This window comes from Simochromis diagramma, unplaced genomic scaffold (assembly GCF_900408965.1).
Source record: "Simochromis diagramma unplaced genomic scaffold, fSimDia1.1 OVJJ01000205.1, whole genome shotgun sequence".
NCBI classification, from domain to species: domain Eukaryota; kingdom Metazoa; phylum Chordata; class Actinopteri; order Cichliformes; family Cichlidae; genus Simochromis; species Simochromis diagramma.
In genome coordinates, this window is record NW_024386782.1 from 1,454,242 (window position 1) to 1,468,169 (window position 13,928).

The 13,928-nt window shown below is 40.2% G+C and overlaps 1 protein-coding gene across 2 annotated transcripts in view; it reads left to right on the top strand.

Annotated features, from left to right (window-relative positions):
* st6galnac5a (ST6 (alpha-N-acetyl-neuraminyl-2,3-beta-galactosyl-1,3)-N-acetylgalactosaminide alpha-2,6-sialyltransferase 5a) overlaps positions 1-13,928 on the top strand; it is a 62,415-nt gene that overhangs the window by 37,580 nt on the left and 10,907 nt on the right. For both annotated transcript variants that reach the window (XM_040015542.1, XM_040015532.1), the window contains exon 3: positions 2,303-2,715. In XM_040015542.1, the coding sequence (XP_039871476.1) occupies positions 2,303-2,715 (413 nt within the window). The remainder of the gene's footprint in view (positions 1-2,302; positions 2,716-13,928) is intronic.

Here is a 13,928-nt window from a genome sequence, read left to right on the forward strand (position 1 = left end):
GTTCAAATTTCAGGGGGGTTTCGAGGATAAATTGGATGTGAAAGATATTTTCGGTTCTTTGGAGTCAGCAGGCGCTCGCGTCCCATCTCGAGGTAAACCACAGTTTACCTGGACTTTATCGCCTCAACCCAGAACCACCATATTGGATGGGTCACGTAATTCCGACTGGAATGGAGAACCTCGTCCAAAGCATGCAGCTTATTTCTTAGTAATAGCCTGACCGAGCTCCCCAAAGAGGCCAATTCTGGCCAGCAAGGCCCACTTAAATGCTCCGTGAGACAGAGGAGGAGAGAATAAGGTCTATAGAGCCACTTAAAAGCCCCTGGGTAAAAATGGGATTTCTGACCTGCTCCGCTGGTGTCGCAGCTCTTCAGCCAGATTAGCTGTCAAAGCTCTGCCAGGTGGGAGAGGAAGGGCCAGGGGAAGACGAGAGGAACTGATGGATGCTGGTGCTGTTCTTGGTGATGATGTAGACCACCAGGACCTCATTAGCTCAACATTTCATCAAACACGATGGCACCAGTGTGGCTCTCTGTGCCTCCATCTATCTCTCTCTTGGCCCTCTCTCTCTCCCTCCTTTACATATCCTTGATTTCCGTACCTCTTCTGTGGTCCTCTTTTCGTTCCTGCCTCTTTTCCATCTTTCTGTCACCCCACCCCCCCCTTTTTTTCTCCCTGCACCTTAAGGTCTCATTAAACAGATGAGCCCGCTCCGCCACTAATCTGCCACTAAGTCAAAGTCGGCAGATGACGACGATAATGGCACATCTTCCTCCACCCCCGCTCCACCCCCACACATATCAGGCTATTATCATTTGTTCTTATTAATGCCAAGAAAATGTAAATTTGTTATGGCTATAAGAGTGTAAATAACTACCACACGTATCAGCTGGGGTGATATTTCAGGGCACATTAGAGGGCTCTGCAGGGCTGGTTTGCATATCATTGATTTTCAGTGCAGGGGTGTGTGTCTGTGTATGTGTGGCAGTGCGGGGGGAATCACAGACATGCCCACACATACATGCAAAGCATATGTGCAGCAGCTTCATACATACCAACAACATGCAGGGCAGCTTTACATATATAAATAGGGCTATGCAAATGATTTATGTGCATGCCGTAGTGAAAAAGAGGTCACACTTACATCAGCGGGCCGTGGTGTTGTATGTTTTTAGTCATAGACACAGATGTAATTTAAAATGAACAAGAGACCTATTCATTCGCTATTCATTAATTACTTATTTCCTTATTCTCTGTCATATACTGTTACGAGGATGGATATTAGTATAACACATGGCCAAAGGTTCAAATATTAAAGCCAGTTTTTACACCCTTCGCCATCCTTCCTTTATCAAAATTAAGCTGGCGTAAAGGGAGGGCAAGGGAGCTTGTTTATTTTATGCTGCACCATGGCTCAGCATGTAAAGTAAAATTCAAAAAAATGCTTCTAACTGTGAATTGTGAAAAGCAGCTGTATTAGAGTCCAAAAATACAAGCCTGGAAATGAACATAATCCGCTGCTTTAATAATAGAGCAAAAGAAAAAAGGAGCTCTGCTGTGGCAGCTCATATATGGACAGGAGCAAGAAGAAAAACACCATCTACAAAGTAGAAATGAATTCAAATAAATATGTTCATGTTGTAAATACCCTAATGTTCATCAGGCAAAAGCAGTATTTATGCTATCCTTACAGCTGTCGGTATAATGGTGAATATTGTTGTGATAGTTGTTTCTATTGACATGGTTGTCCTGTGTGCTGTATTTTATATAATGTTTTGTGAGTTTCCCATAAAGTATTGCAGGTGAATTTTCTGCATCTTTGTGTTGGTTTTGGAGGTAAACACACATTTTTCTGTTGTGTGGGAGTGAGAGAAAGATTTAAGGTGAATCCTTTATAAGACCCCAGGGTTTCTACCAATCGCAAAGCAATATGACAAGCTACATATACCCAGGAGGCTCTGTCGCTACCCATTTGTCAACAAAGCATTTTCTGCCTCAAATACATTGTGAAGCTTTTTACCAAAGTTCCCCTAGGTGTGCATTTCTGTCTGCTTTGCATTTCTCTGTATAAACCAAGGCTAAACAGAACTTCACAGCATTTTTGACTTGTGGAAAAAAGAGTTTGTAGACTTACAAACAAATAACTGCAGAAAACTAACTGAAATTCTGCTGCTGTGCTTCAGGGGTATTCACGGAAGGATGTGGAAGCCAAATATTGTGAGAAAGTTCATGTTTGCTTACTTCTTGTTTTTTTTTTTTTTTTTTTTCTTCTTCTTCTTCTTTGCCCTCTTCTCTCACTCAGCCTCTCAGGATGCACTGCCACACCTGCACCCTGGTGACTAGCTCAGGTCACCTCATTGGAGGCGGTCGAGGTGAAGAGATCGACCGGGCCGAGTGCGTGATCCGCATGAACGACGCTCCCACCGCCAGAGGTTACGCCCGTGACGTCGGTCGCCGCACCTCCCTGCGTGTCATTGCACACTCCAGCATGCAGCGGGTCTTGCGGAGTCGCAACGAACTGCTCAACGCCAGCCAGGACACAGTATTTATCTTCTGGGGCCCCAGCAGCTACATGAGGCATGATGGGAAGGGCCTTGTGTACAACAACCTGAGGCTCATGAAAGAGGTGCTCCCCAAGCTCAAAGTCTACATGATCTCCTGGCAGAAGATGCTGCAGTTTGATGAACTCTTCAAGAAGGAGACCGGCAAGGACAGGTGAGGGCGTCACTGCATCAGAATCCATCATCATCAGGAGTCTAATAATAGTTCAGCTAAAGCTATAATTTAATTAATATTTTATCAGTTTTATAAAGTTTTAATCATTCTGCCCTTAAACAAACTTAACAGGTTGGTTTTTATAGTTTGTACAAATGCGTTATTATCTGATCAGTCAAACGTTCACATGTCACTATCCCTGTGGAAATCAACCATATGCCATTAGGCTGTAGTCCCTCCCACATACTGTATCGAAAGCAAGGAAAGATTTTCAGTCACTACCAATTTCATTCACTTGTGTGATTCATCTGACCTTCAGGGCAGCACAGTCAATACTTTTCAAGCTACAAGTTTCACAGCTTCTTCAGCTATTACATCAGCAGAAAATTCAGCCATATTCCTCTTGTGAATTTGTCCAGACTTTTCCAACGCATAGTGCACAAAGATTAGTAAATTGATGAATTTGGTGCACGACTTACCGACTGCGAATGCTTTACAATGAGCTCATGTTACTGATAATGATGCTGGAATAGTGTTGCATTTTTGTTATGTGGAGTTTTTGCATTGCAAGAATGCATGCGGGACCAAAGATATGTTAACTTTGGCTTCTCTTGTTTGTCTGTGTCCTTTAGTTGGGCTTATGTAAAAGACAAAACTCACAGTGCAAAGAACATCTTGTAATGGAGTGAAACCAAATGCTTAAAACTGTCCTCTGCAGCCATCGTTTGTTCTTCTCAGCCATCTTTCTTTGATCTTTGTTGTCTTTTGAGCTCCTTCATCTTTATTGTGAACCCGTCTCTGATTTTTCCGTTTTCTGTTCAAGCAAACTTTTTATCCAATCAGATTTCAACCTACACATAACATTTGAGTCACAGACAATGCTGTTTGAGGACTATAAACACGTCTTGGTTGAACTTCCACAATCCTTATTTTTGTGTAGGCTGAGAAACAAAAGTGGGACCATAAATCTGGCCTGATCCAATTCAGAGCACATAGTCTATAGTAACTATACCATATGCCTTCTCCCAAATAGTCTCTTTTATTCCAGCACCGTATGAAAGTCAGCTTCTTTTGTGTTGTAAAAGTGTATTTGTCTGTCAAACCATGGCTATGCATTTAGTAATACAGTACGTACCATGCTTGCAGGAAACCCTTAAACTAAATGGACAAGAGTAGGTGGTTGCAAAGCATGCCTCTGCGTTCATAATCCGTGTTGTGTTTGAAAAACAGACTTTAGCAAGTAAACCTGGATGTCATGGAAACATGAACGTGCAAGTTTCTCGCATAAAGAAGTCTAAGATATTGTAATTTATTTACAAAACTACTTGAATGGGTCTCAGAGGGATCTACTTTAAAGTAGTAAAGAAAGGAATGAAAGTGACAAAACAAGCTTTCACTTTCTTTTGTGTGGTGTCCTAATGGCCTCCTAAAAATTACCCCGAGTTTCAGTTGCAAAATGAACAGTGTTAAAGGACTCCGTTTTAATGAGTCGGAGATGAGTTCTCAGCCCTGTGGCCATTAACTCTTAATGAAAACCCACCCATACAAACACTGTTTGTGTCTCCGTCGCTTTATCTGAGCCTTTGTTTGGGGTGTCATCGGAGATTGAATCTGACTTCAGCTTAAGATAGATGCCGTGGGGGAAATCGCCGAGCAGAGGATTTGGTGAATGGCTCAGACATCAATCCTTCAGAATCTGTGCCTACAATCATGGTAAATGTTTACAGTGAGCAGGCTTTCTCTGTTATTGTTCGTATTTACAGTTTCTCATCCTTTCTAGCACCAGGCATTAACATCAGTGAGAATTATTCGAGGTCCTTTCTGCTCCATGGAGCGTGGAAGCAGAGAGAAATAAAGCCTTAATATATTAGTGTATATCTTTGTAATGCTTGAGATAAAAATTTAACAGAAGCTCTGTGCATGCAAAATGTCTCGTACCTTTATGAAGCAATATTTTATCTAATTTGGAAAATGAATCCCGTGTTATTTAAGAACTGGGAGCCTGTGGCCGCAGCATTAAAAGCAGAGCTTCTGGGTAATCAACCGTGCAATCGGCAACCCTGCAAGCTTAATTGTAATTATGGGTTATGCCTTTTCAGTAAAGAGAACTAATATGGTTTAGGATGATGCCACATCCTGCAGTTTTTAATAACACATACAGAAGAGAGAAGGGAAGCAGGTGTCCCTCTGCATCCTTTCTGGTAAATTCCTAGAATGAGCCTTAACTGGTGATTAGAGTCAAATTAGCTTTTGAAATAACTTTTTTCTCCCTTGTCTGTGTTTTCTGTTCCCATGATGCTTTGTGGTAATTGTTAACAGCCCAACTGTGGTTTCTGCTGGAGCTAGCTGCAGTGTAAAATATGATGATTTGAGATAGGTCACCTATCAAAAAGATCTAGGTTGAATCCCTTTAACAGTGCATCTTACATCAAACCTTGGCAGTCGTATTGAAGCGCGCTTTGATGGCTTATGAACATTGGTCAAAAAAAGGAAAAGAGAAAAGTCACAGCAGGGCAGCTGTGCATCAGAGAGCAAGGAGACAGCTGGAGCAGTGGACAAATTACATAGCTGTGAAGAACAGCTGAAAGGGACTCATTTATAAAGCTGACTTTTGATCAGTTTTGATCTTAAGCAGGATTTACAGTAAGCAGAAGCAAAACTTAACTTTGAGCTTATCTTAAAGCAACGTTTTGACTTGTAATACGTTTTCGGCAGGTTATGTAGAGGTGTTTCAGTTTGGGTTGTAAACACGGTCTGCGGTGACCTTTGTAGTTCTGTCCTTCTGGCCAACTCCCCTTCTTCTACTGCAACATTACGCTGGCTTCCCAAAACAAAATAAAAGGGTCTGCTGCAAGAAATCTGCCAGTGATTGGCAGATGAAGCCTGCAGATCTGTCCACAGTGTTATTCCCGTGGAAATGACCTAACATTGTGTAGCTACACAATTCTACACACTTCTACATAATGTTACATACTTTGAAATAAAAAAGTTGACCCCTAGAGTGTTATTGGGAGACATTATTGGTTATGTTATGTTTGTGACTTTTAAAAAAATTCTATTTTGCTAATCAAGGTCATGGAAGTTACCCTCAATGGTTCCTCAGTTATTTTAAGTAAAATATTTTCTACAAAGTGTATATGTTAAAGATGTAAGAAAAACTTATAAACTCAAAGGAACATTTTTATTGACTGAAAATGCTCACAAATGTAACACAAATATAAAAGTACAGTCTTGTCCGGTCGTCTAGGCAACCACTTCATGTCACTTGGTGAAATTTCATAGACTTGATTGAGCGTGTGTATACACCTAAGTATAGGTTGTGCTATCCTAAAGCATGGTATTTGACGGGCTGACACAACAACAGTCTCCGTCTTTCCATAAAAGAGCAGAGCAGCAGCTGCAAAAGAAAAGAGTGCATTTCAACAGTAATAGTGAGGATCTTCTAAAGAAAAACAAAATAAATTATAGATATAAATTTTAAATATAACACGAAGTAATTAAATCAAAACTAAGTAAGTCACAGATTTCAAATTACTAAATCAATTAGCAGTAATACGACTCACAGTAAAATTAATACCAATATATTAAATTAAATTATTAAATGCATCTGATGTATGTCTGAAAATCGACTTGCCAGTTTTAGGTGACGATACGGTCCCACCACTTTTCATGGCATAAAGTTTCACTAATTTCTAGAAATACTACATAAACATCATATGTCAAATTTACCACTGTTACTTTCGATGTTATGGTCAGTGATGTAAGAGTAGATGGGGTGAAAAACAGAATTTCCCAAATTCCAGAAGAACACTGAAGTTTGAAATCCTCAAGGCAACTTCAGATTGTTAAGATGCATTTATGTCACTACCTGTCACATCACCTGATTTTTGCTGACTGGCTGGGAGAACTCCATATACTTCTACAACCACAGAGAGGTTTGGGGAGGACATTTTTGATGTCTTTCACAGTTACCACATAGGGTTCTCTGCCAGATAAAGCCTATAGAAATCAACAAGGCTATTTGCTACAGCGACGATATAATCCTAAGTTAAGTCTTTATCCTTGTTTGCCAACCAAAGATGTGTTGTCCTTCATTGCCACCATTTGATCTACCAAGAAGTTGGGTGTTCTCTCTTGATGGTGTTGCAGAGTAGACAGAGCAGGCAGCAGATAGCAAGCCAGATGAGATGGAAAGAGGAGGGATACATGACAGACAGCTTGAAAGGCAGATTGACAGATCTGTAAAGATCACGGGCTCGAGGCTGATTGGCTCAGAGCCCTGACAGATCACTGGACAAGAATAGTGATATTGACATTTTGAATGAGCAAGAAAGAGCAACAGTGACAGCCCATATCAGTGCAACTGATATTTAAGGTAACAGTACAGATCTTCTAAGTTGAACTTACAAAACAGTGAGTGGAAAAAAATTTAAGTTGATTTGAGATTTATAAGTTACAAGTTAAAAGTGATATTTTTAGAGCGTGCTTAAACTGAGATGTGTATGCCTTTTTATAAATAAGAGCCCAAAACGAAGAACCTGTGATCTTTTGATCTAAAATTTGAGAATATTCAACAGGCCCAGCAGTGAAAAAGCTCCCTGCTAAATGAAAAGAATAGGACACATTTACAAACCAAGTAACCTTTAAAGGCCATGCAGACACCCACACGTTTCCACTTATTTTGGATGATAAGACTTTTGCTCAGGTTGAAGGTGGGCAAAACCTTTGCTGTGACTCATGAAATGTCACAGGACTGCTTAAGCTATTATGACCAAGATAAAGGTGTAATTGGTCACACAAACAACACAAACTGATGGAAGAAAAGTGATGTGCCTCATATCAATGCATGCGGTGTGGAGATTTCCACTATTTCTACATAGATTTTCGTTGTTTAAAGACTTCTGCTCTCACAGAATTGAAGAGTGCAGTCTAAAGTCTGAACTTGAAGTCAATTTACAGTCCGACACCAAACTGAAGCGAGGATTCAGGTTTGCTGCTTGTAGGGAATGAACATTAGAAAATACATATAATGAGGGGAATGTACAGTAGTAGGAAAAGATTATATGTGGAAGCAGACTGCAAACAAAACATATTCAGGCTACATTATTGCTGCCATTTCCATAGATATAAAAAAGAGCGAAATACAAGAGAAACTGTGATCAGACAGAACGTGATGTGGAAGTCAAGTAGATACAGAGGCGACTAGAAAAAGTGAAGGAGTTTAAATTAGTAATCAACCCTAAACACTGCAATCACTCAGGATGAAAGTGTCAGGTATAAATAACCGTGTGCACACACAAAATGAACTCAGATATTTTTATACTTTTTCTTTATAGGAGTGTTATGAAATAATGATGCTTCACACATGTTTCAGCTTGAACTTACAACAGCAAATCATACCTGTATGTGACCTTCACACAGTAATAACAATAATAGGCTCAAAGACAGTATAGCTGCTATATATGTATAGTAGCAGTCAGTGGTTAGTCATTGTGGTCATTTGGGGCTTTTAATTATTTTTTTTAACTTTTCTTTTCCCAGGGTGGAAAAATAAACAGCAACCATCTGTATTGGCTTTAAAAATCCGAATTGGATGCACAAGTTTGAATTTATTTAGGATCTTCTCTGATCCACGCAGACTCAAAAGTACAGCTCAAATATATCCATACACTCACACTAATATTTGGTTAAATGTCCCTTAAAAGCTTCTTGGTGGCTACAAAAGTCATCTTTGCAAGGTGCAAGTTCCTAACATAGTTTTGGCTGGATATTTGACCAGCTCTGCTTGGCATAATTGGTGAAGTTCATTCAAATTTCCTCGATTTCCTGGCACCAACCTGGCTTTTAAGTGCAGTCCACAAATTTTTAAAAAGGTTGAGGTCGAGGCTTTGGGACGACCATTCCAGAAACTTAATGTTAGTGTGTAACAAAGTTTCAAGCATCTATAAAAATCTAGGAAATCATTAAAAACCCCAAATTACCATGATATTCATGATCATAAACTTCTGACCACAATTGCACAAATATAACTAATAAAACCCAACTCCATCCACCCCAAAGAGATTTAACAGTCATTTCTCTTATTAGGAATGAAATGCAATGGAAAGAAAAATCTTATGTTGAAATATAGAAATGTGATTTTAAGACTCAAAAAAGAAAGCTCAACGTGCAATTAAACTTATAGCTACATGTGTACCTTTTCTGGATTTACAATCCCAAACCATGTAAACACGAGAAGCAGCACTGCTCTCCTTCACAGGGATAAATGTGTCGTCCCACTCACAGCTTGCCTCAAGTCCTTTTAAAAGACAGTCATTGAAGCTAAGAGCTTGACATTTCACACCACATTATTCATCAGCATGTTCATAAACAAGGAAATGAGGAAGACTTCTTAAGTGAGATTAGCTGCATGCCTTCTGACTAAGACCTCCACACATCCACCACAGATTGGTTGGTGTCAAAATGCTGTGCTTTGAACTCTCAAAGTTTTCTAATTTGCAAAAGAAGAGCTTGTGTGTATGTAAGCCTGTGTGTGTGTGTGTGTGTGTGTGTGTGTGTGTGTGTGTGTGTGTGTGTGTGTGTGTGTGTGTGTGTGTTTGAGAGACAGGGCTGTTGTTATATTAAAGCCCGGTGGCCATGTTTGCATATCAAAACAAATCAGCATGTTCCAGACAAACTGGGTCCTGTCTTAATTAAAAGAAAATGAGAAGCCTGTGCTTCTTCTGCGATAGCATCACTGGGTCGACAGCGTTGTCTGCTGCATGGACAGACTCTAATAAAGCAGCAAGTCACACAAAAGGGTGTTGTCACTGTTCATAACACTGTGGCCAGTGTGGGCCGATTGATTTGGTGGGTCTAGGTTGTTCAACCACATTTTAAATCAACATCCATTTTGTGGTGCGTTTTTCCAGCAAACACAAAGCTTTATTGGACCACAGAGAAATAAGGAGCGGCTGTACCTGAAGCGGTTGTTTTTGCTTGATTTGATGGAAGAGAGCAAACGAAGACTGGTTTTATAGTCTCTATTTACTGCAGCTGTAGTGCATGTTTGTCCTCCGCTATTTTTATTTAACCGAATGAGCATCTTCAAAAGTTCCCACTGTGGAGGATAAAAGTAGCAAGGCAAAATATTTCAGACGTTGGTGAAATCTTAATGTCTGTACAGAGCTAAGAAAAATATTTTACAAGTAGTTTTTAGAATGATTTTTATTTTTTAAGGGAAAAACAACAATCCAAATCTACCTGGCTCTTTGTGAAAAAGCAAGCTTCTTTGTTTTCCTGCCTCTCACTTTGCAACTGGTCCAAGAAGATGACTGCTGTCCCTGAGCCTGGCTCAATTCAATGTTATTTATATGGCACCAAATCACAACAACAACCGCCTCAAGTCACTTTATATTTTAAGGTAAAGGCCCTAAAATAACACAGAGAATACCCCATTAATCAAGCGACCCCCTTTGAGTAAGCACTTGGCAAATAGCGGGAAGGAAAAACTCCCTTTTTAACAGTAGGAAACCTCACTGCAACTACCTTATAATATATCACCTTCAAATGACTGGTTAGCTGGTACTAGATGAATAAAACTGAAATGAAGTGATGACTGTTGTCTCATAGGTGCTCAAACAGATTGATATCAAGCCAAATAAACACCTTCAACTCTTTGTTGTGTTCCTGAAACAATATTTTGAAGTGGATCCCTTCTTTTAAACACTCATTCTTGTTGATTTTGTCTTTCAGAATCTTTCATGAAAATTAAAAAACCAGTGAAGATCTCTGAATGATTTATTAATTATTTCAGTGCGGACCTCGGCGAGATTTCCCTTAAATTTCACAGCAGTCTACTCCTTAGCTCTCCGAGATGTTTCTTTTTACATCAAAGTCTGACCGACACTGGACCACAGCTTGTCTAAAAATGCATCAAAGCATAGACTTAAAGCCTTGCCATGACAAAACAGCAGGGTTTAACTTTTTAGGTACGCTCTAGGGTGCTGTCTATAATGCCTTCTCATACACTTTAAACACTGATAACATTTCCTCGCTCCCTTATTCCCTTCCCAGGAAGACATTTCTCTGCCACTTTCCTAAGAAAGAGAAATGCTCAAAGTTTAGGTGTTAAAGAGGGCTTTCTTTCAGCATTTTTGCTTGACATATACCCCACAAGCCCACCCCACCCCACCCCAACTCCCTGCACTGTTGTATCTGTGAGAAAACGAGGGAGAGAAGGTCTGAACACCTTTTCAAACAGCCAGGTAAACCCTCCACTCCAAATGTGTCACCTCATCAACAGCAGGCGAGCAGAGTTTCGAGATGCCTGCCTGGTTGTTCTTGTCAAGACTTTTCTTATCAGGGCCCAGGCTTTGTTTCTCTGTCTTGCCAAGTTAAAGCCTCGGATGCTGCGGATGCTGATGCATATGTGTGGGAACAGACAAGAAGGAGTAACAAGCTTTGAGAAGCAGCAGGGTGATGAGGCCGGTCGGGAGATAAGGAACACATGCTGTCAAAGTGCTCTCAAGCAAGAGTTTGAATATGAACCTGCTCACTTTTCCTCCGCCGCATCATTTTAAAACTATAATGAACTGTGCTTGGAAAAGAATCAAAGGAACGAGTGCAGAAATTTTTTTGACACCTTTACCGTGTAGCATCCTGTTGGTTCAGTATAATGATCGCAATGTGTGCATAACTAAATCGCACCAGATGTGGTTGGCATTCACGGTCATTGTCACTTTGATGATTGGGATTTTTTGAAGCACTGCGGAGAAGTTGATGCATGTGATGTTGAGGGAAAGTTTTCAGAAGTGATGAAATGGTAGAAACTCTGCATTCAAACTGTCACTAGGACAAAATCTGAGCCAAGATGAGAAACAGAGCCCTGTGGCTACACAAGTAAAAGACCCCCAAATCTCCTACAGTGGAGTAAGACATCAAAAACTTAAAAGAGACACATACTGTAAATGACCACAAACCATACAGCAAAGTTGCAAAGTTGTTTTATCGTTATGCATCTCCTAGAGCTTTTACTGTATGTTTGCAGATGTTTTGTGTCATTTTGCTTCTGTTTTTTTAGGATTTGTGACTCTGCCTGAGGGGTGTTCTATAAAGAGAGATTAATGGGCCAGAGTTTTCAGTGTCACAACGGTGCATCCCTTTTTACCTGGCTGGATCACTATGGTAACTTATGCTGAACACATAATGGCTCCGGAGCAGGTTATGTTCAGAGCTTCACTTTAATATTGTGTGTAAATGCCACATTTTCACTCATTCTTTTCCTGACTGCAGGCAGTGAGTGGGAGATGGATTCCTTTCTTTGACTGGGTATTTGCCTGCATTGAGTTGGTGATGCAGTTGACGTGTAAATATAAATATATAAATAAATATAAGTAAATATATTCATGGTGGGGGATAGTTTAATTGATTAATCCAAAATTGCCCATAGGTGTGAATGCGTGAGTGAATGTGAGTGCGAATGGTTGTCTGTCTCTATGTGTTAGCCCTGCGACAGACTGGCGACCTGTCCAGGGTGTACCCCGCCTCTTGCCCTGTGACAGCTGGGATAGGCTCCAGCACCACCCGCAACCCTGAAAAGGATAAGCGGAAGCGAATGGATGGATGGATGGATATTCATGGTGCAAATTTGCTGCCAACTTGCAGATATTGCAGGTAATTGATCAGTCTAATTATAAGCTATTTATCACTGGGAATATTAAACCAGCACAGTGGTTTCTGTGTATCCCTCATTATGGGATGGCGCTTCTCAAGTAGTCTGTAATGTTTGGTGTTTCACACCTGTGCAGATGTCACATTAGACGAAAACGGTGGAGCTTAGAATAAGCGGTAAACAAATAAATGAAACGCTGAATTCACAAGATTAGATGTTTATCTCGGTATTCCCCTCTTGCCTTATTTGCAGCGCCAGTATGTCGTTCACATTTTATATATATTTTTATATTCTTTGTAAGACCTCTTGCAATGTCTCAAACTGGAGTAGGTGGCACTTAGTTGGCCCATTTTCTGCAGAAGAAGAGTCGCATGACGAGACTGCCTCTTTTATATAAGCACGCTCAGAAACTGAAGCAGAAAGCCTGGGAACCCATCATCTCTGAGTAGGACTTCAGTTATACTGACTGGAAACAAACTTTCTTTGTTTTACATATTTTTATGTAATCTTATGGATTCGTTTCCTTGCTTTGCTTTGTACTTTTGCGTTCTGCATCTCCTTGTAGTGATGTCATGGCGGGTAAAGGCCAGCCTTGTTGACATGTTCACTAATCCATCTGTGGCTTTACTTTTTAATTGGTGTTAATTACTAAATTATTAGCAGGCTAAACCAAGTTGGTTATCATAGCAAAAACCACACCTGCGGTCAGCAATATGTTGACATTAGCATTTACTGTCAAAACAATTCACTTTTTTTCCCATCATCTCCCTACTTGCATTGAGTACACGTGACTCCACCAGAGCTGGAATTGCTGTTTTTATCACCAGAGCATTGTATAAATACAATATGCAGGCTAAACTTGTTTTGAAATCTAAAATTAATGGTGACATTATGCGAAACAAATTGCCTAAGAACATCAGACAAAGTCGGTGTATCCTCAGCTGACTCATTTTCACCATAAGGTTTTCTTAGCTTTGTTTCATCTGCCAAAATTGTGCATACATTAGAGGTTGCGTGTCTTTATAGTTTCCTCTTATGCCTGCCCTTTGTAGTTGTGTTGGACTTTGAATTATGAAAGAGGAAAAGCATTTAATGCATTAGTTAGACCACATTTTGCCTCATTCACTGTGCTCCATTTATTTTTTTCTCATAAAGCTTCAGTAAAAGTTGCAGTTTTTATTTACCAAAAGCCACCTAAAAGTGCATCAAACACTGAGAGATTAATGCATCCACTGGTTACCAATAACAGTTCCCATTAGGATAGTTCAGCTGTTCAGCAGGGGAAGCTCGATGAGAACCACATTTGAGTCTAATTCAGCTTAAGGATTCAATTGTGCTGTAGTTTGTAGCACAAACCTGCTACATCAGCTCATATTTGAATCACTTCACAGTGTGTACGAGGGGCGCTATGATGCATTTTCTAATACATTTCCATAAGATGATTTGATGAATTCTGATTTTTGCAAAATGTTTTTGGATCACCGCAGCTCAACTCATCTGCATGAATTTTAGTTGGAAGGGATTACAGCTGTGGCTGCAGGCCAGCGAGCTGGAGATCAGT